A 27,527-nucleotide genomic window follows, 5' to 3' on the forward strand; every position below is an offset into this window, starting at 1 on the left:
CAGACACCCTGGTGGAAGTTTGTCACTTCAGGCTTGGATCACTTATAACATGTGAGTGAACTGGGAGCTGAGGAAGGATCCAGGAGCAAGCGTTGAGGAGCAAAGGTAGGGAAGAAGATCATGAGGGCACAGAAGCCCCACTGGGAAGTAGAGGCAAAAGGGGTAGAGTCTCCAAGGATAAGCCTTACCCCAATCAAAGATACCCACTTGGAGGGAGCCCTGTCCCCAAGGAAAGGTGGCAGGTGCCTCAGATTTAACATGAGGAACTGAGCCTTGCTTCCTTACCTGAGGACATTCCAGCCTGTGCCCCTGTAGATGCCCACATCTGCACTGCACACTTGCAGTTGGACTGTGAAATGGCTTATGCACAAGTTCTGTATCTATCCAGAGCGTAAAAGGTCTAAGCACCTAATGCATCTGCAGTCAGTTCTTGGCACTTTTCTGGACAGCTTTAGTCAAATGGGAACCCCTGGGATTTCAGAGCCCCACTTCAGAGAGGAGCTAGAGTCTAGTGCAGTATTTCTGGGTTTTCTCCTTTGGTGCCTGGTCTGGCACTGGGCACTGCTGAGTCAAAAGTAGATGATACCATAGCTTCTGAGGAGGCCAAGTCTCTCCACGGCAGGGACCAGGAGGAAGAAACTAGAGATTTCCTCTGGCCCAAATGATGTTGGGGAGTCCCAGCATCATTTGGAAGCTAAGGAAGGGACCTTTAATGGCTGACTTCAAACCTGGCAGCTTTTCTCCAAACAAACATTTCTGTTTGCGTTATCACCTTATTATGAAGGCATCACCTCCTTCCTGCTGGGCCTGTTCCCACTGATAGCAGGAGTGTGGGCCCATCAGGAGTTGATGTAGACGTTCCCAGGCAGGATGCCTGCAGACAGCTGGATGGACTGCAGTGGCAGTCAACAGATAATGAGAAATCCATCACACATGCGTGTTTGCTTGCAGCTCTGAGCTGCGTACGTTAAGCTGTGAGTAATGTGATTACTTAAGTGGCATTTTATTTACACTTTTGCACAGAGCGGTGGCTGCCGCTTTTCCAATGCAGCTATCACCCAGATTTGATTTTTAAAAATCTCCTCAGAGTCAGAATGGCAGCATCACAAATATACTAATCCAGAGGAAACTAGTGGTATATTTTTTAAACTCTGTTATCAGCTTAAGGCAGAGGATATACTGGGGTCAACTACAAAATATAGTTACCATTTCTTGGTGCATCCTATGTGCTGGGTGTTTGGCATATAAGTCTCAAATAATCCTCCCGTTAACCCCGATAGAGTAAGCACCATTGCCCTCATTTTCAGATGAGGAAACTGAAGCCTAGGAAGGTTAAATGCTTGTCCAGAGTCACTTAGGCAATGACAATAGAAACATCAAGAAAAGTTATCAGTTAAAAAACTGCCATAGCTATTCATATATTTCATGTTTTAGACCAGGAAGCAGAACCGTTAATTTTAGCTCCAAGCTGGGCTAATAGCTGAGTTTTGTGAAGAGAGGTGTGAGAAACGGACATCCGAGGCTGTGATGGGCAGCTCGACAATAACCCACACAGTATTGTTCCCAAATAATTCCAGCAGGCAGCCCTGACAGGGTGCCTTCAGTTCTAACTGTGACTTGTGTATCTCGCTGGTAAATTAGATGAGATAGCTGAGCCCCGAATGCTTGAACAAATTGAGCCACAATTTGGATATTTTGCGGGAGCTGTCACCGCCTTGTGGGTAAACATGATTTCTGGGGCTTTCTCCTGCATATTTCTGGCATGGGCCATGGGCTATGTGTTGGTGGGTGAGCTGAGGGTCACTCCTTGCTTATTTCAGATCTTTCATTTCTTAATAGGGTAGCAGAAATGCCAGGACAAAAGAAATAAATGAATGGGTGACACTATTTGCCATCCCAGAAACAGGCTAATTATAAGGGTTTGTGGTTCCATTCAGCTGCCTGGAAACATTCCTGGACTTCATCCATGATCATGGCCCAAGAAGCTCTTCATTTTTACTTCTCATGTCTGGGATGTAGATACTTTTCTCAGAGTCTATGCCACTGGTGTACATGGACCTCATACTGTAGATTTTAGTGCAGTGTAAATTCATGTAAAAATGATTTTACTTTCCTGGGCTATAGTTTCCCAGATTATAATGTTAGGGTGATGCTGTCTTCCTTATACCTACCCCAGAAGGCTTTAAATGAACGAGTCAATGATTGAATGAATAAATAAATGAATGAGTGAATATGTAGACAATATATGAATTTAAGAAGTAATTCATGTTTTTTTTTAATTGAAAAGTAGTAAAGTAGAAACAGGAAGAAACCCTTCATATTCCCATAACTATTTTTACCATTTTGATTTTTCTCTAATCCTTTTCTGTATTCCCTTCTCTTCTTCTTACAGTGGGTCATGGGCACTATGTAAGGATGGTTGAGGCTTCCAGCACGTTGGTGGAGGTGGCCGTCCTTCCTCTGCAGGCCTCTGAGCCCTGGGAGGAGGGGATTGGTGCACCGGGGCTGTGTTTATGAGGTGGATGAAGTAATCACTGTGGCATCTTTGGTCTTCTTATTGTTTTTCTGTTTTCTTCTCATGTCTTCCTATGTAACTTTCCCCGAAGAGTCTCCGACTTGCAAGAGAACATAATGTTGCCAAAGGATTTGGTCTTGGTAATTTGTTCAAGAGATTCTGTTTTAGTAGTTCTGGGCATCATGAGAAAATCCAACTGGAATCTTTCTTTAATATTCATAAGTTATTTAACAGGAAAGGGATTTTTAAAGATCTAGGACATAATTACTGTTTGTGTTCATGTTAGTTCCTTAAAATTTGGAAGCAAAAATAAAAAGAAAAGCAAAAGCAGCTTATTGCTTTAGTCTGCCTTGGATTCTTTCAGTGCATTCCAGTCCTTGCTAGTCTGAAAATTGCTCCTACTTTATTTACACAGAGCTTTTAGGCATATTTGATATATTATTTGACATGTTTAGAATCATAGAATGTTAGGACTGGAAGGGACTTACAATTTATTAACATTCCTATTGTTTCCCTGAATAATAAATGAAAAGAAAACATAAAAGTATTACATGATTTCTGTCAGCTGGGTGCTCCTTACAAGAAATAAATATGTCCTTATTGAAGTGTATTTTTTATCATATAAATGATCTTACCTGATAATTTTACCCTGGAGAGTTTTTATTTTAAAAGATGGGACTCAGGAACCCTGGTTGTTCCTCTTCCCCTTCTCTAGTCTCCTGCAAACTAGAGTGGGACCTTTCAAAGGCTGAGTGAGAGCCAGAGGCCATGAATCATGATCACTGGCTGTGGGGGGGACCTCCATGGTCCTGGTTTCATGGGCACATGGCATGGCCCTATGAGCTTACCTTCAGAGAGAAAGACGTTTAATTATTTAACAAAGGAAAGGTACAGCAAGCTCTCAGCATGTCTCTTTAGGAGGGAAAGAGGGCAGGCAGAAGACTAGTTGGTTTTAATTATGCTTCATAATGACTCACACATGTCCATAACAGGTGGCATGGCAAAACTGGCTGCTGGATTGGAAGGGCCAGGCTGTGGGCTTGCTTCTTGTCCCTTCGGTGGCATAGATACAGTGTCATGGCTTGGCCTTCTAGCTAAAGTGGAGGGATTGTAATTGTCATATGCATTATCTCCGGCAGCCAGCTGCAGTAGCTACAGAGTTTCCTAGTCACAGAGCAAAGGGCAGACTGAGAGGTGCAGGAGACACTGAGTAGAGCTGCCAGCATCTCCCGTTGTCTCTTCTCTGTTGTTGCACCTGGGCTCATGCTTCATGGCCTTTTGTTACAGCTTAGAGCTGCTGCGGCAAAGACTGCATGATCGTGCACCTGCCAGATCCTCTGAATGCAATGTCCTCTCTCACGCCACTGTGTGTCCCTCCTCTGGAAAACTGTTCTTCAAGAGCTAGCTTCAGTGGTACTTCCTCGGTAGAATCTTCCCTGGTTCTCTGGAATAATTTGTGGCTTTTTCTTCTGTGTACCCATAGCTAATTTTTCTAAGTGATAATTACCAGGTCATGTTATGCTTAATCTGCTTACATTTCTTGTTACTTCACCTCTGGCTAGACCATGGGTTTCAAGAGGGTAAGCGTAGTTGTTAGTTTTCGCTGGTGTCCTTGGTTTCAGTTGGGCTCCCTCTAATTTGTCCCACACAGAAAGAGTGTAGTATGCTTTAGAAAATACCAGTTTGGTGGGGTCACCCTCCAAATAAGCCCTCCAGGGGCTCCCCAATGCTTATAGGTTAAATCTGGATGTGTCATCGGGCATTGAGATCCTAGAGCCTTTGATCTCTATTTCTTTCCTAGCCTTAGCCTCACTCTGTCTCTGTGGGTGCACAGGCCCTAAATAAGCAGGACCAGATAATAGCATTCCCCCTGGGGGGAAGTAGGACAGCCAGTTGTTCATGGCATAGACTAGTAAGTGGGTCCTCAATAGTGGGGTCAGCACTACTATCTGGGGACTCATGTGCATTGCTCTTGTTTTAAAGACAATTCTCTTGTAGGTTCTCTGGACCATCCATCTTGTCCACATGACATCAGTACATCATCTCTCTGTCCAAGGGGTCAGCTGAGCAAGTTATGAAGAGTGGAGCCTGGCTGAAGTGTCTCGTGGTCATCTGTTTCTATCAGGCATCTTTCTGTCAGTGCTGGGGAGGAGAAATTGTGTTACAGCAATTACAGAGTTGCGTCAGTGCCTGTTGGGTAACAGGCAGGGTAGCCCAGGTCTCCTTGACCCCGCAGGCTTTGGGAGTGTGGGTTCTATGGAGAGCCTTCAGTCCATCTCAGAGGACTGTTCTACCCACGTGGTGGGCCCTGGTGTTAGCAGTGGCTGTTGCTCAGAGAGGGGATGCCCACTCTTCTCCATGGAAGCCTTGTTGGTGATTGTACAGGAAAGCTGTGGCTCAGGAATGTGGGTCCATTTGTGGCAGACTTGCCTACTCTGGTTACCTCTTACCATGGGGAAAATGTCACTTCCAAAATTGCAAATTTCAAAGGAGAATTATCAGATCAAGACAGCACAGGCTTGGAGTGGACAAAGTCTTGGACTCAATTTATTTCTGGGGCTGTGGTGAGGAGCATCTGCTGTGTAAATGGATCCAAAGGTTGGAGCCTCAGGACACAGGGCTGCAAGGTGGCAGCTAAGACAGTCTTAGGGACACAGTGAAAGGAGTTTTATTGCTTTCTTTCCCAGATGTTCCTTGGAAGAGAAGCTGCTGAATGGCAGGGCTGGGAGGAGCCATAGCATCCCTCACTTTGCAGCTAAAGAAAACTTCATGCCAAGCCTTCAGCCATAGTTTTCCAGAGAGATGATTCATGCTAAAGCCACTACATCCTCTGCATGGTGCTTGGATGTTGGTGTTGGATGTTTCACTTTGCACAGGGCCACCAGGAGTGCTGGTGGTAAACAGGTGTGAGTGCTCAGTTTAGGGCACACAAAGGCAGGAGACTCCTGTGCATCTCCTGCCGGCCTGCTCTTGGGGCTGCTGTCTTTGGAGCCGAAGGCCATGATTCTTCCCAGAAAACCATCTTAGTGAGGCTGGGCCTGAGGGTAGGGGTGGATCAGGAATCCAGGGTGTCCTGCCTGCTTTCTTGGGGCAGACACACAACAGATAGACCTGCTGTCCGCTTACTTAGAGACCTTGTGAGGCAGGTGTTTTCATCCTCTATTTCACAGATAGGAAAGCCGAGTCTTCAGACATAAAGAGAGTCCTGGTAGTGGTAGTGAGAATCTCTTGAGAGGCCCCTCATCTGTGCTCTCACCTCCCATTTCTTGGTATCTCCTGTATCATGGTGCATCTCCACAGGGCAGGCAGCCCCATGCCTTCTCTCCAGGGTCTCTGGTGTTCACATTGATGCCATTGAAGCAGTAGTACGTAGTGGTTACAGCATGATCTTTGAAGTCAGGCAAAAATGAAGTTCAAATCCTGGTTCTGCTTCTCACTAGCTGTGTGAACTTGTATAGTAATTTTATCTTTCTAAGCTTCAATTTCCACAACTATAACACTGAGATGCTTGTCTCAGATTGTTATTGCAAGAGTAGCTCATGCCTGTAATCCCAGCACTTTAGGAGGCCGAGGCAGGAGGATTGCATGAGGTTAGGAGTTCGAGACCAGCCAGGGCAATATAGCAAGACCCTATCTCTACAAAAAATTTAAAAATTAGCTGGGCCTGGTGGCGTACACCTGTAGTCTTAACTACTTGGGAGGATGAGGCAGGAGGATCACTTGAGCTCAGGAGTTCCAGGTTACCTACAATTGTGCCACTGCACTTCAGCCTGAGTGATGGCAAGACCCTGTCTATTAAAAAAAAAAGTGGTAGCTGCTATTATTACAACGATTACTATTAATATTACTATTGCTTTGATGTTTTGATTAAGGCTTTGATTTCATGCAAGTCCTAAATCTTGTATCAGATTTTGGCTCAGCTGTGGTGTTCCAAATCATGAAGTCCTCTTGGTCCCTGAGGAGACTCAGGGCATTAGGAGATGTGGGGTGGGGCCATTGGGCAGAAATCTACCTGTCCTCCTCCTATGGAGCCTGGTTGATCTGTCTGAGACCTTCCAATGTCATCCCCATTGGTTTCCAGTTTCCCGTTACTGCCCCAGTTAGTCACTAAAAGGGAGTTATCTATTTCACCTTCCTCAGAAACCTCCAGGTCATAGAACCATCAGTTTTGAGACAAGGGGGAAGAAGTTGCGGAGCTACAGTGCAAGATACTGGCATAAAAAACCAGCCGAGGTTGGATTGTTGTCTTATTCATTCAGTAGATGTTAGAGTACCTGGTGCCAAATGAATGCTGTGCTGAGGTTCGGCAGTGAGGCCACCCAGCCCCTGGCCCTAGGGACTGCTGTCTGTGTGGCTGAGTTGCAGAGGAGTAGCCAGCTTCTACAGTGTGAGCAGTTCAGTTCTCTGTTCGGGCAGCCCAGGGGGCTGCAGATCACACAGCAGGGGTGCCTCAAGTGCAGAGGGATTGGGGACAAGGAAGCCTTTCCACGAGAAGAAGTGTCTAAACTGGGATTTGATAGAGGAGTAAATGTTAACAAAAAAAGGGTAAGGAGGAGTGTTTCAGGCACAGAAGGAATAGCATGGACAGAGTTTTGGGGAGCGAAAAGAGCATGGGCTGCTGCAGGATTAAAACGTAGTTCATTGGTGGCTTGAACATGTAAGCTAGTGTGGCCATAACGGGACTGCAAAGCTCAGCAGGTGCTGGGGCACAGAGGTCCTGTGAGCTGGGCTGATGGGCTTGGCCTTGACCTGGGAGCCCCTCCAGCATTTTAAGCAGGAGGGTGATGTGACCAGAACATCCTTTTAGAAGGTCACTATTGAGGCAGCGTGAACAGCCTGGGCAGGGCTCAGGGGAGGCAGGGAGGCTGGTTGGGGCACGTGGCCATGTTGTGAGGAGAAATTGTGGAGGCCTGACCCGAGGCAGAGGAGAGGAGAGGGAAGATGTGAGAGAGACCCAGGAGTGCAAGCGAAGAGGACTTCGTTGTTGCCTGAATGGCAGAGGGAAGGAAGAGGGAGGAGTCCAGCCTGTGGCCTGGGTTCTTGCCTTGGCAGCAGGTGGACAGAGATGCTGTCTACTGAGCTGGAGACTCTTAGAGCAGCAGACCCTGAGAGTGGTAGGTGGATACAACTCTGGAAAGCTCCAGAAGCTGGGGTAGAAGGGCCCTGATGTTCTGTACCTGGTTTGCGCTCCATGGTGGGCCTGGCCTTCCCTCAGTCACCTCAGTCCCTGTGATTTAGTGTGTGACTTACTATGGAGGCTGCACATTAGAATCACCTGGAGAGCTTTTAAAAAATCCCAGTGTGGAAGCTACACTCCAGCCACTGTATCAGCACCTCCTGCCCTGGGCCAGGCATCAGTGTTTGAAAAGCCCCACAGCATCCCCAGCCATCAGCCAAGGTGGAAACCACTGCTTCTGCCAATCCCTGTGTTTGGCGAGAGGATAAGTGGGGACGGATGGTGAGGTGGTAGTTAATAGCTGGTGTTTTATTTTCTACCAGGCAGCAACTGGATGTTCATGGAGGCCTGCCATCTATGGCGGGGGAAGGGAGCCGGCATTGTCAGAAAGATGGCTGGACCTAATTAATTTGGAATTTGTGATACTCGGACAAGGCTGGGCCTCAGGCCAGTGTAATTTGTACTTTCTCTGAAATGAAGGTTTACATGCTATAAGCTATAAGATGGCAATGGCTTTGTTTGGTGTGCCAAGGAGACATACCCTTTCAGGGTTCCTCCATCTGTTTTCTACATGTAAATTAATGATTACACAGAAATTTTGCCTGTTCAGAGCAGGTTCAGGTCCCTTATCAGTATATAGTTAATCATAATTGAAACTTTAATTAATTTGTTTACATTTACATGGTAGGTAAATACCACACTCAATGCACAAATAGGCCCCGTGGTGTATTATCTCTTTCAATAGATGGGGTCTATTTAATAGAGGGGGGTGACCGAATCTTAGATAGTAGGGGTCTGCCCTTTACACAAAATATGCCTGTAGCTCAAGTTTTCAAATTTCATTGATTTTTTTTAAAAATCTCTCTTCATATGTGAGACTAATAAAATTACATGCATTTAAGTATTTCGTAATTATTTTTTCCAGTTGCAATTGGTCTTCTTTCACTTGGGCCTAATTGGCAAGATTCAAATATGCAAGAATTGCATTATTGAAATTTAAAACATATCCACAAAGACTAATGTTTCTCTCAGTGTTCCTGGGACATCCCCCTACCGTAAGCCTCAGGAAATGGATATGAAAGTGTGTACCTTTTATTTATTAATTCTATATGCCAGATATCATACCAAGCACTTTGTATCATTATTGCAAGTCATTGCGACCATCCTTCAAGGTAGGTGCAAGTGGTCTTGTTTTATGGATAAGGAAATTGACTCGGAGAAGCTGTGTAGATTGTGCAAGGCCACATAGCTGGTGAGTGCTAGAGCCAGAATTTGAACCCACATCTGCTTCAAAGCCTGCGATGTTTACAGTATCTTCTCTGACTTTAACTCCGTGGTGCTGACCTATTCTTTCCTTCCTAGATATTGAGAAGGCTGCTCTTGGTTAGCTCAATTTGATAGTTTTGCTAATAAAGTTAAGGTTGTGGATGGTTTTGAGTCTGAGGAGATAACTCATGTCTTGGCCAGAGTACAAATGGAGCATCATATGCCCATTCATATCCCCAGAAGAAAAGCCCAAACATAGAGCATATTTTGGGGAAGAAACCTCAGACTCAGTTCTTTCCCTTGGGAAAAGAACAAGCCAGTGGGTTACTTCTCTCCACCCCAGCTTGGATGGACTGACCAAGACAGACAGAAAGTCCCCAAGAAGAGGGAGCTCTTTGTGTTGGTGATGATCCTTGGATCAGCTAAAGGAGCAATGACAATGCTATTCATTTTACATATTTCCTAGGAACATAAATCCATATCTTTCTCAGGTTTGAGGACCCCTCAAGCTATTTTGAAACTGCAAGGCAAAGGAATTTCTTTGCAGAAATGTAGAAGGTATACTACTCTTAGTCTCGGATGTCATCTTGGGGTTTTTATTGAATTTCGCCCTTTGGACCAATGTCACAGGCAATTACTCGTTTGAAATTCTCGTGGATGGTAATCATGGCTGAGTGTTTGGATTTAATCATGATTTTGCTAACTGTTCGGCAGCAATGATATAGATCACTAGAGCACACTCAGATTTCTTCCCACTTCGGTTATTCTACCCCATAACCTCATGTCCTTTCCCATGAACTTAGTGAATTGTTGGGACCTTTTCAAAGGAATGATGGTAGGTGACTTAAGAGAGCATATCTGGATGACCTTTCTAATGTTATGATAATTTGAAAATATGATGCAATTATCAAAAATGTATACATTTCTTCCTATTGTTTGATGTGATTCTTTTATTTTTTTTCTCATTTATAATGCTTTCGTACTCAGGAAGTTGAGGTAGGTTTTTGATTTTTCAACTGTATGTAGACATAGCATCAAAGTAGCTGCCTAATAAAATGTAAATTTCATTCTAAATCTGAAATCTCAGTAGTAAATATTTGTTTTAGTTCAGTGAACCAGTACCACACACATTTATTTTTCACTGGTATATCCAAGGGATGCAATTTATCGAATGCATATAAACAGTCCATTTGCTGCTTTATCTTTTCTCATTAGTTACAGTACAAGTATGATTGTCAGTTATTATCTGTGTTTTACTGGTGGGTTATTTATTGAGAGAGCAGAGCAACTGACATTGTTATTTTCTGAATCATTTTGTCTAAGACCTGCAGGACTTTAAACCAAATGTCAGACCAATTTATCAAAGAATTGCTCTATTCAGGGCAAAGGTGATTGAGAGTGTGTGTATAAACATACACCCACCTGTACTTACACACACCAGTAATCGTTATGGGAATTTCACAGGGATACAGAGATGTTAATAAAACTGGAATTGCTTACTTATATTTGATGTGATTTAGCAAGGATTTACTGTGTGCTGTTGAGTGATACCTTAGGGGATATGCAGGTGAGTAAGACCCATCCCTGCTCAGAAGCGGCCTAGGCCTGTGTGTGTGGGGGGAGGTGGGGGGTGGGGGGGTGATTTGTGCACACATAAATGTATTAATGCAGACAACTCCCAGGCCCTGTTGTACAGGGTTCTCACGAGTGGTAACTTTGGATGGAAGGCTGAGAAGCCTCAAGTCACTGCCCAAGCTGGGTCACTTCATTCAGAAGAATTCTCACTGAGGCTCCTCACCAGAGATGGGGAGGAGACAAACAGCAAATTATTTGCCCAGAGATGTGAATGAAAACAGCTCAGAGGTAGGGTAGTTGTGTGTGAAGCTAGCTCCTTTCTTAATAAATGGAGTGTTTTGTACCTTATAATAGTTTGATTAGCAGAGATTTCCATTGCACACAAAATTACAGGCAAATGTCACATTATATAACAGATGCATTTACATAATGGTCTGGAAATCTCACTTTTCTGGTGACTTCTATTATCATTTTGGGGACATTTCTCCCACCCACCAACCAGACCTTCTTCCTATTCCCCCCAGTCAAGTCGTGTGAAGATAAATGGAACCAGCTTGCACTGAATCCTCTTGAGAGCAGTTTGGCTACAGTCCCTTCATTGATCTTTTTCTAAAGGTTGCAGTTTTGGTAAAGTGGAGTCTGCCTCCATCTGGGATCTACAAACTCAGTTCTGATCCACTTAGCCTTGCAGGGAAGTGCTTCTCCATTTTGTGTGTATCTGCAGTCAGCCCACAGACAACTCCAAAGTGACTGCCTGCCCTCCTTTTAATTTGCTTCCTTCGGTTTATGTCTCTATTACTCCCTCCTGGTCAAGACAAATGAGGCTCCCATTTATTTTCTGGGCTGGTAATTTGTATTAACATTATCTCAGGTAATCATCAGATGAAACGGCAGGGTTCAAACAGCTTAGGTAAAATATGTATGAAGGAGAAATGATCTGTTTCATGAGAACTAAATATGTTTGATCTGTAGCATTTGAAGCTGTAGTATGTAATAAATTACATTATCATCTTCATAATTGGGTGCCAACTGGGTTTTCATTTGGTTCTGCCACCCCATCTTTTCCTCAGAGTCAGCTTGGACATTCTTTGGAGATTAAATAGCACCTCTTGAAAGGCAAATCCCTGGGGAATATTTGAGCTAAATTGCATCAGTCATTTTGGGGCTATGGTATAGTAAAAGAAAATTCAGGTTCTTATTCAAAATGGACTGGAACCATAGGCTCTGCAGTTGGCTATGATCATCCATGATGAAGAGACTTAATCACCCAAATTATAGCAAGAATGTTTTGTCATTTCATGTTAAGCAGACTTAATTATTTCATTGGAAGATGCATTATAGAATGGAATGCTCTTGGCATATTTATGTGTATGAAAAACATATAGTAATATATAATAACAAATATATCTTTAATAATATACATTATATATAAAATGTGTATATATGTATATGTAAAATGTATTTTCTTTTTCATTGATGCTTATCAGAACAGAATATCTCTAAAGCATTAATAGTTAAATTCCTTTGCGCCAGTCATTGAGTGCCAATAATTTCACAGGTTTCAATACTATGTTAGTGGAATATTTAATAAGTAAGATAAATGGAGAAATATAGTTTTATCTTCGTTAATCAGCCGTAGAAAATAAAACAATAACTGGAGTCTTATTTGCTACCAGTCTCTGTTTCTTCCTCTCCCACTAATACCAACCTTCCTCCTTTATCCTGGATCCTGGACATGGATGGTTTGTCACTTTTCTTACCATGATCTTTATGGTGACTTTCTAAAAATTAATTAATTAATTAATTACTTTTGAGACAGAGTCTTGCTCCGTCTCGCCCAGGCTGGAGTGCAATGGTGCGATCTTGGCTCACCACAGCCTCTGCTTCCTGGGTTCAAGCAATTCTCCTGTCTCAGCCTCTCGGGCAGCTGGGACTACAGGCATGTGCCACCACACCTAGCTAATTTTGTATTTTTAGTAGAGATATGGTTTCACCATGTTGGCCAGGCTGGTCACAAACTCCTGACGTCAGGTGATCCACCCAGCTCAGCCTCCCAAAGTGCTGGGATTACAGGTGTGAGCCACTGAGCCTGGCCATGTCAACTTTTCATGAGAGTTCCTGCTGCCCTGGAATACTGTGTGATTCTAGACCTAAGTCAATATGCTTAAGTTTGGGCCTCTGTTTCCATTTATAGGGTCTTTCAGGTTTAACAATCCCTAAAAAAGGGTTGAATAATATTCATTTATGAAATGCTATCGTGAAATGGAATTAGTCTTTCCTCATATGGGTTAGTTAGAATTTACAGCAAGATCATTCTCTGTCCTTTCCTGAAGATGCCTGACGTAGTTATATTCTTCAGTGTAACCCATAAAATACACATGTAGTAACAGTGCCATCCTTCATTCCTCAACCTGTGGAATGCATTAATGGGAGCTATTGAACTTAATAAATGACTATATTTAGATATGCATCTTTCTATTTGGGTTTATGTTTTAAAAATTAACTGTTGCTGGGCTCCTTGCAAGTCTTTAAAAAACCTTTATCATTAGATGATAAAATTGCCACTCAAGAGGCTAACTCAGATATGCCTTGCCTGACAAGTTTGATCTATCCAATATGTCTTTCACCACTGTTTGAATTTTAACGAGCCATAATTTTATTGGGCCAGAGGGAAGGTCAGAGGCAAGGGCTGTTAATGTCCTACACTTGGTCAGCTTCAGGGCTTAAGTCTGGGGCCCACACAGCACTGGGGTCGTGCTGGGGCAGACACACTACTTCCCAGGGTGGGAGTGATAGAATTATTGACAGCGTAGCAAGTCATGGGGTCTGTTCATTTCAGGACAATGTAAAATAGATACAATATGTTTTTATGTAGATAGAAAATAAGATTTTTTTAAAAAAAGTCTGGCTCTGTCACCTGAGTCTTAGGCCCTGGTGAAATGCCCAGCCTTGGTATTGGTAGGGTGTTGGTTCAGGACCACTGACAGCTATCCTTATGTCCTTTGAGCACCCCAATCGTTAAGTGGGTCTCAGGGATGAACAAATTTTCATGAAGCTCTAGAGGAGCCATTCTTTTCTCTTTTGTCTTTTATCTTTGGCTTTCTCCACTTGAGTTTGGACTGTGCCTCACTAGAATTCTCCCAGACACAGAGTGACTTAATTGATGCAGCCCAGCCTGCTTGTACTCACCGTGTGTGGAAGCCCTTGAACCTAGCTAGGACACAGCCTGCTTGTACTCACTGTGTGTGGGAGCCCTTGAACCTAGCTAGGACACAGCCTGCTTGTACTCACTGTGTGTGGAAGCCCTTGAACCTAGCTAGGACAGTGTGCAGGAGTGATCACGTATGCTCCAGCACTTATTCCCTGACATAGACTGCAGCAGTGGCTGCTAAGAGACCCCTCCCCCATGCTCAGTGACCATCCCCCCAAGTGGGCTCTGGTGCCTAGAGTCCTTCACATGTGTTCATGATCTTGGCCCCTGATGTGAGGTTTCCCCTCTCAGCTGCAGCCAAAGCAGTGACACCCAAGGTTTTATCAGCTCTGGCTCATTGGGTTTTGCTTTGGCAGTCCACTTTCCTGAGGCAGGGCAAAAGCAATCAGATGCAGAGAATCATTTTTCTTCCCTGCTTGGCCTGGCTGGGCAAGGGGTTGTTTGAAGGACTCATTTTGTATAATGAGTTTTCACTCAAGGTGTACTTTCACATTTTGGCAGCAATTAGGCAGTATTGTTACATTTGCAATGAGTTTTAAATATTCTAATGCAGATAGCTACTTTTGGAGGCCTTATACTTAAAACTGTGATTTTTCCCCAAGAAATATTTAAAAATGGTAATTATAGTTAACCCGAAAAAGTGGCAAGGTCCAGAAGAACGCTTCAAATTCCATCCAAGTTATAAAGTATGTTGAAATCATTAGGGAATATCCAGTTCTTGAGACTTGCTCAAACCTTTCTTTGACATCAAAGAGAATGTGGCCTGTGAAATTAAAGTTAAAGGAACTTGTCTTTGGTTCCAGCCCTTCCCTGTTGGACACACAGCCTGAACTTCCAAGGGCCTTATCTATTAGAACAGCGTGTTCAAGTAGAAAATATTTCACAAGATTCCACATTGCCATTATACGTGATGCCATCTTCTGTATGTGGAGAGAGCATCGATAAACCACAGTTGGAAGGATGAACGGTTTGATCCTTTTTTTCTCCACTGGTGAGAATGAGTTCATCTTGGGTTATCTCTTCTGCCCTTGAGAATAGCAGAAAATGTTGGTAACATGGTTGTCTAAGGCTAAGAACACTTTGGTCATCAAACCTAGAAATTGGGTGCTAAATTTCCTGTCTACCATCCAACTTTTTTTTTTTTTTTTTTTTTTTTTTTATTATACTTTAGGGTTTTAGGGTACATGTGCACAATGTGCAGGTTTGTTACATATGTATCCATGTGCCATGTTGATTTCCTGCACCCATTTACCATCCAACTTTTAACTTAAAATCATTTAACAGTGGCTGCCGAGTTTCTGACAGCACAATTCCAAAAGTTTGGGATTATATTTAAACTTATAAATGGGGAAAGATATTGCAGAGAGATTGTTTTAAATTTCCTCAGTGATATTTCATGGTAAAGAACTCAAAGACTCCCTAACCAGATGGGTGAGAAGGCCAGTTATTCTATTAAATTAAAGCCAGAGCAAAATGGGCAATTCTTTGAAACTAAAAATAATTTAGTGCTGAATCCTCTAGATCCAGAGGAAGCTGTTTATTTCCTAATGCTTTGGACGATGGAATCACTGGCCAAGAAACAATATGTTCTGATTTTACTCTAAAGCTAGTTTCCTAAAATCTATTTAAGGGCTTAGGTGAACTCAACAAGGATATAATAAAGCTACGTAATTGAATGACACTGAGTCTGATAAAATTCACAGGAGATTGTGTCAGAGATAAACTGCATCAGAACACAGCATGGACAATAATTTAAACTAATTGTGCAGTTTGATGTAAATTAGCTTTTCCAGAAGAGATATTGAGGCTTCATTTTGGATAGCTTTCTGAAACTGCAGCATGCAGACTGCCTGCCAAAAACACATATAGCAAAGCAATTGAATATTAACCACAAAGGGACAAATCCTTAAAGATGCTATGGGGATAATGTGCATGGGTGACACCTCTTCAACTTGCAAACTGTTCAGTTTTGCTGATACAGTGGGTGTGCCGGGAAACAATGGGGTCAAAGAGTGCTGATGGGGAGAATAAAGGGAGTACACGGTGGCTGTTAGGAAGGAAAGGGTTATTAGGAGTGGGGAAGAAGTTAACATAGCTATGAAGAATTGAGTGGTTGAGATCCTTGCAATTTTAAAGTAATGAATTGCCTAGCCTCAGAGCACAAATTGATGCAACCCAAATGCAAGAAAGACATGGTTATGAAGAGACCAGATTGGCCAGCGTTTGTTTTTTCATCTTTCCATACCCAGAACAAATGGTATTAAGCTAAAATGTACGCCTTTGGTTAATTCTAACATTTGGAAGGCTGTCTCTTTTTAGGTTTTGTGAGTATTGAAAAACTGGAACTGTGCACCACAAGATGCATGTCTCTATGTAAAAGAAATGTTGACAGTTGAATTATCAGCTGTTACAAACACAGAGGCTTAATCATAACTGAGAGCAGCAAGGCATCACCTACAGTATAATTGATAGCAAATACACCTTGCACTTAGAAGATGTCTGGGTTTATATGTCAAATTAAGAAGAGCAGCGCTGTTTCCATACTGGGCTGAAATGTTTTTACTATTCCCAGTATTTAATACACACAGTTTGAAAGACAGGAATTTGAAAAGGAAATTGATATTTTTTTATTACACATTAATGCCTGTTTTGGGAAAAATTCCTAAGCTTTCAGTGTTTTGCTTTGTGTTTTGGGAGGTGAAAAGGAAGGCAGGTTTTTATGCAGTTATGTGAGAAGCTTTTTGAACTCTGACCTTTGTTTTCTATTTTTTCCTTATATAGGATGATTATTTCAGAAACTGGAATCCCAACAAGCCCTTTGACCAAGGTAATGGATGCAATATTTCTTGCTATATAGTCTGTGGTAAATGTGGCTTCATTTTTCCTTCCTTGCATGCTGAGTTAATGTTCCCACAAGGGCCAGCTAGCGGTGTTATTTTATTGACTTTGGGGACTGAATTGACTGGGGTGATAGAAATTATTTTTTCAAATTGGTTATTTGTCTGAGGTTATATCTAGGGCTGATTTAAACAATTTCTTTTAATTGACTTGACCAATATAACCATTGATTGGTTTTGTTTAAAAAAAAAGTGAAATTTGATTATCAACATGGTGAATTGTGGGGCTGAATGCAGTGCTTTCATTCATGGAACAGACTATGCCTGGAGATGCTTGCCTAATTCACATGAGCCATAAGAATGAAACTTTCTTTCTAGAAAAATGTTAATCCTGGGAGACTTTCAAGGGTACTGTGATTTTATTTGTTAAATAACTTCTTCATGGTTTCTAAATAGAAGCCTGTTTCGGAGTTAGCTCGGTGACTACTTGGGTTTAAGCACAGCCCACAGAAGGCTTTCTCCACCCCCATTCCCCCAGCAAGCATCAAACCAGTCTCTCATGATAGCTGTTGTAAATCACTAACAGTGTCCTCCTGTGAGTTATTTAAGACACAGTGAGGACCTGCTATGAATCACATCCCTTCCCCCGTTGTTCCATGTGTGGTGCTGTTGAAAATGATGGTAGATTGCACTTCATGTGTTCATATGGAATTAATGCCAAAACACAATGAAACAGTATTACCTACCACATCTCAAAGCATTCATGCTTCTGAGAATCAGCTTCAGTTCTGTAATGTGAGTATTCGATGTGATCATCATGGTCAACTTGATACGAAGAAATTGAGGGAGGCATTGACATGTGACATGGAGGAAGGTGCTCCTTTCTGCCCTCTGCTTTGTCAGTTTAATGGGTCACTACCTTTGGACTCTGGTTTTCTCATAAGCAAAAATAGTATTAAAATTTCCCTATATACATTTATCATATGCTTTGAAGTAGTGTAACATTTTTTCCATTCATGCATGCTAGCATTCTGAAATATTTATTGAGCTTTCGCTGTATGCACAAGCACCAAGCCAGGTACTGGGGATAGAGCAAAAATGCTGTGGTGCATACCCTACAGGAGCTCAGAGTGGGGAGTAGGGAAATAAATCAGTCAGCAATTGTGGTGGGATCTGTTAATGGCTGTGATGCAGGTGTGTTCAGGGAAGCATGTGAATCTACAGATGGAGAACTGTATATGTTTGTGTAAAGGGCAAGGTGTCCAGCAAAACCTTCCCTTGGAGGCTGTATCTGGACTATACACGTCTTAGCAGCCTTAGAGTGGTAACAGAATTATTCCTTTACAATCCTAACAATGACTGAATCATCACAATGATTCACTCAAAAGCATATGAAGGCATTTGTAATTTAGTTTAGAAATGTTTTATTAAAAGTCATCAAAAATTTTAAAACTTTTTAATAGGATGAAACTTTATCTATGAAGAATACTGGTAGTTAAAGAGCAACAAATTCCCTATCTGTGCCTGATAAACAAGGCCTTCTGCAAACAACCCTACCAGGCTTTTGCTTGCAAAGGTAACTCAATTGACAGTCGCTGTGAACTGATTCTTTTTAGCTAAGAACTAGAAATAGGTTCTTGTGCTATAAGGATCAAATGTTGCCTAAATAACTGTCAAAATTACTCTTTGCCAAAGCTTGCAAATGAATACACTCTCTTGAGGGAAGACATTTTTACTTTTACTAATGCACATTGGAGAAGGAATACATTAAGGTAGGTGTCATTTGCCACTTTGGATATAAATGATAGCTTCCCTTGGTTTGGGAGTTAACACAGAAATTTTGAGAACCACAAAATCACCGTCTTTAAACCTGAGTAGGTAAACAGTTCAAACAAGGATTTTTCTCTCCTTGGAATGATGGCAGCTATATCCAGCAGAGCCCCATCCTGTTCTCTTTTTCTAGCTCTGCAGGCTTGAAAACTGGGTCTGCTCAGATTAACCCTCCCAGAAAACCTTATGACTTTATAGGATATAATTAAGGACCTTAACTGAGTATCCCCACTTTGTATCTCAGGGGTAGCTGCCGCTGGCTATTTATATATAGAACCATGAGCAGCACAGGCAGAGCTGAGAATAGCCTTCACTTAAAATATCAGCCCCAGCAGATGTCATCAATTACACTGTGTGCGGCTCAATAAAAATGGGAGGTTACTCTATCAGCGCTGACACCACTTGGTGAAATATAAACCACAGGCATGGAAGATGTAGAGCATTTCATCTTCCAGAAAATAGGAGAATTACTGAACTCCAGTGGAAGATGACAGCCAAAGAGAGGAGTCATTTCCTCTCCTGAGCTGAAAAAAGAATAAAACATAGTTAAAATGGGTTTGTGGTTGGGGGAAAGTTTTAGTTTGTAGAAATAGAACTTGTTGAAGAGTGTCTTCAGAGTTTCAGATGACAAATATGGTTTAGGATGGGGATGGAAGGAGCTTCATGAGGGAGGTGGGTGTGGAGTAGGCTTGGAATGTAGAGGGAGAGGAGGGGAAGGAAGGCCCAGCATAGAGAATTCTGGTAATAGTGTAGTCAGAAAGGTGGATTTGAAATGGGTTAAGGGGACATTCCATACCAGTCTGCCAAATTTGAACTTTGTTTTCTTGGCAGTGGGGTGCCATAGAAAGTCTTTGAGCAGGAGAGTGACATGATGAGGGCAGTATTTCAGAGAATTTGGTTTGGTGACTCAACAGCTATAATTAGGAACCCATAAACGTACTTGCTAAATGATGTCACTCCTCTAGGACTCTTGGGTAACTTCTTCATGGCATCATTCATTGCCTTGGAACCCTGGGCTCTGGCTGTCACCGGTGGTCAGACTTATCAATTCAGCTTTCCAGCTTGACCTCTGAAATGCCCATGCAGCTTCTGATTGTTGTGTTGGTGTGGTGAATAGTTAGAAGACTCAAAGTATTCCAGAAATAGTTACTTAGCTGTAATTGCTGTCTCTGCTTAAAGATATTTACTGAACTTTGAACAATAGGGCTTCATGGAGCGAGTGCTATCATCATATAATTGACTCTAAGGCAGTTAGAAGAGAAGTATCTCACCTGGTGCTCTCCAATGATGAGACACAGAATGTCTTTAACTTGTTATCTTTAAGTGAATCTTTAATGTTTCTGTCAGTGGAGTATAATGGCCATCAACTTCAGACTTTTCTAAGAATTCTTCCTGAGATTAGGGTAAAGTGGCATAAGTAGTATATCCTTGTGTTTTGTAATGATTTAATGCCAAATCTCCTCACAGAAAGGATGGACAGGAGTTCAGAATTGAAGGCAATGATTAACTCAGGTGAGAAATTTCCCTTGTGAAGTCCACAGAGAAAGACACCATGCAGAGAGAGTTGGGCAGGCTGCACAGTTTGAGAGAGCCATGGGCCAATGCAAATGGGTTTCTTATCTTGCATAGTCAGGATAAATGAAGGCCCCTGGATGGACCTTCAAAGGGCTGGCTGAGGCTGCAGAGCTCTGGGGTGATTCCGGAGCTTTTGGTTGCCTCTGCCACTTTGCCCTGCCAGCACCTTCCCTTAACTGGCCCCTGACAAACTCGGGAGCTCATATGAGGTTAGTGCTTCTCAGTGGGGATCTGGGTCAGCAAGATGCTTTCCCAAGAAAACCATTGATGGTCAAATAAGGGACACACATATACCCTCATCTCTTGGAAATTCACATGCTCATTACCGACTTAAAAACTCTGAGGCGTCTTTCAGTAAAGAAGCCCATTTAACCTATCATTTTCCAAATTTGCCTGTGACCATATTTTCAATTTTTTTCCACTACACACCTATCAGATACTCAGAGGAAGTAATTTATTTGGCATGATACACTTTGGTAAGTGCAGTCTGGGTTCTTAGGGTTTGGAGTCAGATTCTCCAAGTTTAGAATTAGACTCTGTCAGTTACTAGCTGTGTGATCCTGGGCAAGTAGCTTAACTTCTCTGATTCTAAATCTCCCTGTCTGGAAATGGCAATAATGATAAGTACTTTCAACAATAGCACTGAGAAGATGAAGTGAATTAATATGCCTGGCATATAGGAAGTGCTTGACAAGTGATCAGCAAGTCATTGATTGTTTTCATTCTCTTCCTATTTAGCAGCCTCTCCTAGTGGCTTTCTTCCCATTCCACTTTGGTTTTATTCCCTTCTCCTTTTGTTCCTTTCTGGTGGCCTTCCAAGTTGTGATGCTCTGAAGCTCTCAGAGCTACACTGACACTGGCTTGTCTTAACTAGTGGTGGGTCATCCTACTGGTACACTCCAGATCCCCATTATTGGAGCTGAAGAGGTTCAGGCTCTTAATGTGTTCATTCCATCTTTCATTCCATAAGCAGTTACCAAATGCCTGATGTTTAAACGCACTGAACTAGATAATAGGGACAACACTAAGGAAGACCTCTCTTGGGGGACACTGCCAGTTATCAGTCCTCAGAGACATCCATCCAAGGTCCTACTGGGGGCAGGGAAGTGAGGAGAGTTGGTCTGGGTAACAGGGAAATCCTTAATATGTCAAGTGTTTATACAGGTGACAGGTCAGTTTTAGTCGAGGTGATGTTTTTTGCTATGCCTTGGTCTTATGCAGTCTGTGCCTTTGGTATGTGGACCAGGCTCCCTGATGCTGTACAACCAACACTTGCTGGTAACAGTTTACGTTCAATGCAAATAATAAAGGTATTGTCACAAAGATTGTCTCTTTTGCCTTTAAGTGAGAGGGCTTGATGAGGGTCTGGAGGGGAATGAAAGATAGAATTTATTGAACCACAAAGCTGTTGTAAAAATTAAATAAAGGTAATGCTTTGGGGATTCATTGAATGGGGGTGAACATACAGCAAAGTGAATTCTAACAAGGTGTTTCAAAGCTTCCTAACTAGTTCTTTTAGAAGAAGAAAATGGAAACTTATTTATAGTACTTTTGCTGAACAAAAGGATTTTTTGTGCACTGGAGGGTTTGGAAGGTAATTTATGTATATAACCACCATACTACTTTAGAAAAAACTTCTGATTACATGAAGATGTCTCAAAGTGATGGAACACTAACAGGTTCTCTGCTGGAGCCAGGGTGCACTTAGGAAAGAACCCCCCCACCTCCAATTTATTTGGCTATGAAGTTCCACTTGAGGAGACAAGCCATTGTAGGACTGATGGCTGAAGAGATTTAGCATGGGACTTTCCTGAGACAAGTGGATTCCTTTAAAGTGGAATAAATGAACATTTTAAATAAAGTGTATAAACATTGGTTTTAAAGATGATGTTTTATATTCTGGAGTGAATACTAATCATTCTTCCAGAGCAGACTGGCTGTAGACAAACCTCAGATGTTGCTGGTGATCTTCAAAGCAGCACGTGAACTTGTAGAAATTGATCTCCAGATAAAAATAAAACTCAGAGTCAGGGACCCCTTTCACTCATGCTGTTCTCATGAATAGAAGAAAAGAAAGACCTCACCCTTTGACTTCCAGTCTATTATACCAAGATCCTGACAAACTCAAATCCTGACCAAAGCCCTGAACTATTTTGAGGCAAAAATTGTAAAACTCAAAAGGAGGGAGTTCTTTTCATGTTCCAGCTGTGTTTCTGGAACCGCCAGCCCAGTGGATTATCACAGCATTTGTGTTTTGCCAAGGTCTTAAAGGGTGCCTGGGGACTCAAGATTGCTTATTTCTAAAAATCTTCCATAGAAGGGGAGTTTTCCTTCTCTAGATTAATCTGAAAATTTACATAATAGGCTTAATAGAAATCTTAAGTCCCCATAGCTTTCTTCATAATGTGGAGTTTAGCTTCACCCTAAAAGAACCTCTGATTAGCATTTATAGGGCCTTGAAAGTTTTTCAGTTTTTTTAAGAATTTGTTCACCTTATCTGATCCCTGGAGCTGTGGATTTTCAGAGGCAGCTGGCCTCGTTTGTGGGAAGCATCTTAATACTTTTCTCCTGGCTCGCTCATGTTTGGTCTGGTTGGTTTCTCCCTCTCACCTTTGCCTTTTCCACATAATTAGGAATATGCTTTCCCCAACAGCAACTACTCATCTTATTCACATTAACCTACTCTCTGCCCCAGACATGCACACTTGGCTCCAGCCTAATTAGCCTGTTCCCACTGCCATCTTTTCTTCTGTCTCTTCATTGTGACAATAAGATAGTCCTATTTTAAAAAAATTTTGGAATATTGATTTTTAAACATTCTAATTCAGTACTCCAGGGAAGAAACAGAAAGCTATTAATTCAAATATTAGTGTGCTCCTACTTTAACTCAGTCTCTCTGCCTTGATGTTTGATCAAATTGCATGTTTTCTCTTTTGTCTTTGTCTGCGTTTGCCTGTTTGCTTATTTTAGAGAATAAAACATCAGCTATAAAATTTGAATCTCACGGGTGCCCCTTCTTCTTTCCCATTTTCTTTTCTCTAAAGGTGACCATATCATTAATTTGCTTTTCTGTTCATGTCCTTATGTTTTTATGTCATGTGTATGTATACAGGCAATGTTACATTATATGTTTTGCAATAGAAATTAACGTTTCCCTCTCTAATCTGTTTATTCCACTTAACATTGCTTTTGAGGTAACTTTTTTGATAGTTGTAGATCTAATGAATTATTTTATGTTGTGCTATTCTATTGTATTAATATATCACAATTAATTCAATTATTCCCCTACTGATGGATGTTTCTCTTGACTCCATCTGTTTTGCTACTGGGGCTGCTTTTTCCTAGTATTTTTAAATGTAAACTGCTTGGCCTGAAGAGTGTGGGATGCCAGGAGGAGGACTGAGGTGGGACATGGCTCTGCCACTGTTAAAATGTGCAACTTTGGGCAAATCACATATCCTTTCTGGACTTTAGTTCACCCATCTCTGAAATAAAGAGGGTAGATGAGATAGTTGCTGAAGTCCTTTGGAGCTATGGTAGTTAAGTTCAGGCAGAATAGTTTTCTATATATGTTTTCTCATAAAGGAAAAATGAAAAATTTGAAGCATGATGCTCTTATTTCAAAGGTTATAGTTTAGCTAATGAGTTATGAATATACTGTAACTGAAAACCAATGGAATTAAATGGGCCTTTTAACCATCAGGGGTGGAGAGGGCTCAGAATAAAAAGCAAAAAAGGCCAAAGAAGTCTCTTCCTACAGAATCCTGTGGGACACTGTGAGCTGTAGAGGAAAGAGCAAGAGTTGAAAGTGCTCAAATTAAATCTTGCCTCTCCCATAAGCTTACTGTATACATTTGAATAACTTGACTTATCTAGCCTTTGTTTTCTTTTTCTTTCTTTTTTTTTTTTTTACTTTCATGTGTCTTTACTTTTCATCTGTTTTCAGTGTTTTATTATTATTATTATACTTTAAGTTCTGGGGTACATGTGCAGAACGTGCAGGTTTGTTATATAGGTATACATGTGCCATGGTGGTTTGCTGCAACCATCAACCCGTCATCTACATTAGGTATTTCTCCTAATGCTATCCCTCCCCTAGCTCCCCATCCCCCAACAGGCCCCAGTGTGTGATGTTCCCCTCCCTGTGTTCGTATGTTCTCATTGTTCAACTCCCACTTATGAGTGCAAACATGTGGTGTTTGGTTTTCTGTTCTTGTGTTAGTTTGCTGAGAATCATGGTTTCCAGCTTTATCTATGTCCCTGCAAAGGACCTGAACCTAACCTTTTTTATGGCTGTATAGTATTCCATGGTGTATATGTGCCACATTTTCTTTATCCAGTCTATCATTAATGAGCATTTGGGTTGGTTCCACATCTTTGCTATTGTGAACAGTGTCGCAGTAAACATATGTGTGCATGTGTCTTTATACTAGAATGATTTATAAGCCTTTGTTTTCTTATCTGTAGATGGGTCTAATCACAGCTGTCTTGTAGGCCATTTGTGGAGAGATCATGTTTGCAAAGGGCCAAGGAGTGGGTATGTGGTATGTTCTCTACGAAGAGTGTTTCTTCCTGCTCAGTCAGTTCTGCCAGGAACTGTGTAGGTTCCTTTTCCTCACTGAGTGCTGGGGTCTGCTATGAGTTTGTGTTCTGGCTTCACCCTGACTTCACAAAGAGCTCTCAGGACTCTGCGCCCCTAGAACCAAGGAGCAAAAGCCATTCTGGGTTGTGCTCCGCTCTTTGGAGGGAATCGTAGTGAATGATGAAGGGTGGTAAAATTCTCCCTGCAATTATGGGGCACTGCAGCTTTCTAATACTGTGTTTAAGAGGTTCTTTCAGCATGAATGCATCCATTTTAAAGACACGTTTATTACCTTTCCCCAAACTCATAAAATGTGGTGTTAGTTGTATAAAAGGGGGAAAAAACCCTTCCTGTTAATCCACCTGCTAGAACAACAGTCCTTGAATTAATTATATTGTACTTGTTGAGTCCTAATGAACCAGCCTTGGTTTTGGGAAAATTCTCAATAGGGAAAAAAATGTCAGCTGAATTTTAAAATCAATCAATAATGCTGTTAAATTTTTCTCATTTGAGAATGTAGAATGGATTATTGCGTTTTCCCAATCAGGAAATGGCTGCTTGGAGAAAAACCTGCAGGCATCACCTGCGTCCTCTACACCTTTCAGGCCCGAGATGGGGGTTTTGTTTTGTTCAGCTCCTCAATTGTACTGTGTAGCAATTAACTGCTGGAAACCTGTTAAATGTTCATTCTGCCCCAGAAACCATGCCTGATGAAAGGCAATGTGGTATAGTGGAAAGGCCCTGGGGCTTTGCAGTCTTAGAGAATGGGTTCATTTTCTAGCTCTTCAATCTAATAGCTGTGTGTACCTAAGTGGGTGCCTCAGTTTTCTTATCTGTAACATAGAAATTATGACATTCATTACACATGTGGCATGAGGGGTAAAACTCCTGATTCAATCTCAGAATGCACATGAGAAAGGCAAGAAAGCTTTGGCAGGAGATAGAGTACTGCTGTCTTCTTCTGGTGTTTCATATTGGGAAGGATCTTAGTGGTTTTTGATGTCTCTGCCTATTCCACCAGGGTGTGAGCTCATTGATCAGTTAATCATTGAATCAAGAACGCACAGACTTGGTGAGGACTGTGGAGGGGAGTGTGACTGTGCTCTCCTCAGGGGGCTTGTGGTCTACAGAGCCAAGAGACACACGACATAAAATCACTCAAAGGATGTGTTTGAGGTGCCCTGACAGAAGCTGGCAGAGTTGGGGCTCAGGCCAGGGATTAGCCCTTCCTGGTTGAAGGTCAGAAAAAGGATCCTAGAAGAGGTGACCTGGGGGCCTTTCTGAAGATGGGCAGGTGTTTGGAGGTAGAGAGGAAGGGGAGCATCTGGTGGGGAGAAATATTTTCTGATAGCTGATCGCTCAGTGCTACAGAAGTGAAATCTGATCATGCTTTAGTCCTTTGGGGCTTCTGTTCTAACACCATAGACCAGGTGGCCTACAAACAGTAGAAATTTATTTCTTACGTTTCTGGAGGCCAGAAGTTGGAGATGAGGGTGCCAGTATAGCTGGGTGCTGATAAGGGCCCTCTTTCAGGTTGTGGATGGCCATCTTCTTGTGTCCTCATGTTGGGGGAAAGAGAGCTCGAGAACTCTCTGGGGTTCCTTTGATAATGGCACTAATCACATCCAAAAGGGTTCACCCTCATGACCTAATCACCACCCAAAGGCCCTCCTCTAATGCCACCACATTGGAGAAGGGATTTCAACACATAAATTTTGGGGGGACACAAACATTCAGTTCAATGCAGATAAGATGCTTCTTTTAAAAATACTTTTGTTAAGATATATGAAGGAAATGTCAATCATTACTTTAGTAGGCTGTTTCACTTTTTCCCTTTGTCTCTCAAGTCTCATTCTGCTGGGCACCTTGAAACACCCAGAGCAGGATTGTAGATAGCAAGGTGGGCCTGATGCAGTAACACTGGAAGTGGTGGGACTGGGACAAACTAACACCCATGCCACCGGCAGAGAGCAGCCCTGACCCAACTCTAGCTGACGATGGTTATGAGGGCTTGGGTCAGCATTGTAAGGACTACAGATTGCTCAAAAGCAGCTGGAAATGAACATTTGTTTTTGTACGTGAAACTTAATTCTTCAGTGCTGGAAAATCAATTATTGAAAAAATACAGCAAGAGGGTAAATGTACCTTTGGGCTGTTTGTGGCTTCTCTTCTTGTCTTTTGCTTGTGGCACGCATGCGCTGGAGGTTGATGCGTCCTTGGGGTCCCTCTGACTTGGTGCAGCTGCGTAGCCCTTGGGGTGGAGGCAGTGCCTGGCAGAGTTGGGGACAGACTGCCTGAGCAGAAGTTGTCTTTGTTGGGACTGTGCTCAGAGATCACAGGAGGCCCGCAGTGGTTTGAATATGTTTCCCCCACAAGCATGTGTTGGAAACATAATCCCCAATGCAATAGTGTTGAGAGCTGGGGTGTAGGGGAGCTGTTTAGGTCATGAGGGCTTCACCCTCATGAATGGAGCCCTGCCTATCTGTTGTGAAAGGACTTGAGGCTGCGAGTCTGACCTCTTGCCCTCTGTCATCATGTGATGCCTGCCCCCATATCCTGAGACAACAAGAAGGCCCTCACCAGATGCAGCCCCTTGATCTTGGACTTCTCAGACTCCAGAATCATAAGTCAAATACATTTCTGTTTGTTATAAATTACCTAGTCTATGATACTCTATTAGAGCAGCACACAATGGACCAGTACAAGGCCTAAAGCCACTTGTAATAAGCATAAGAGCCGGAATTGCTATTTCTGTGTGGCCCCCATCACCTGGAGATGGAGTGGTTTAGCCTTTAAGAGAGGGAAACACAACCCATGCTCTCATATATGCACACATGCACAAGTCTCATACTCAAAAATCCATACAGAATACGGTGCCACCATGATTTAGAAACATATGCCAGTTCCAAAAGAACAAAAGTGGAACCCATGTGATCTCAAGAGTGATGATGTGAGGTGCA

The 27,527-nt window shown here is 42.3% G+C and overlaps 1 protein-coding gene across 2 annotated transcripts in view; it reads left to right on the forward strand.

The window, feature by feature from the left end:
- SPOCK1 (SPARC (osteonectin), cwcv and kazal like domains proteoglycan 1) overlaps positions 1 to 27,527 on the forward strand; it is a 527,530-nt gene that overhangs the window by 216,439 nt on the left and 283,564 nt on the right. For both annotated transcript variants that reach the window (XR_010121709.1, XM_055286154.2), the window contains exon 3: positions 16,525 to 16,570. Coding sequence is in view for 1 of the 2 variants with exons in the window: in XM_055286154.2 (XP_055142129.1) it covers positions 16,525 to 16,570 (46 nt within the window). In the remaining variant the exon portion in view is untranslated. The remainder of the gene's footprint in view (positions 1 to 16,524; positions 16,571 to 27,527) is intronic.

The sequence above is a fragment of the Symphalangus syndactylus genome, chromosome 7 (assembly GCF_028878055.3).
Source record: "Symphalangus syndactylus isolate Jambi chromosome 7, NHGRI_mSymSyn1-v2.1_pri, whole genome shotgun sequence".
NCBI lineage: Eukaryota > Metazoa > Chordata > Mammalia > Primates > Hylobatidae > Symphalangus > Symphalangus syndactylus.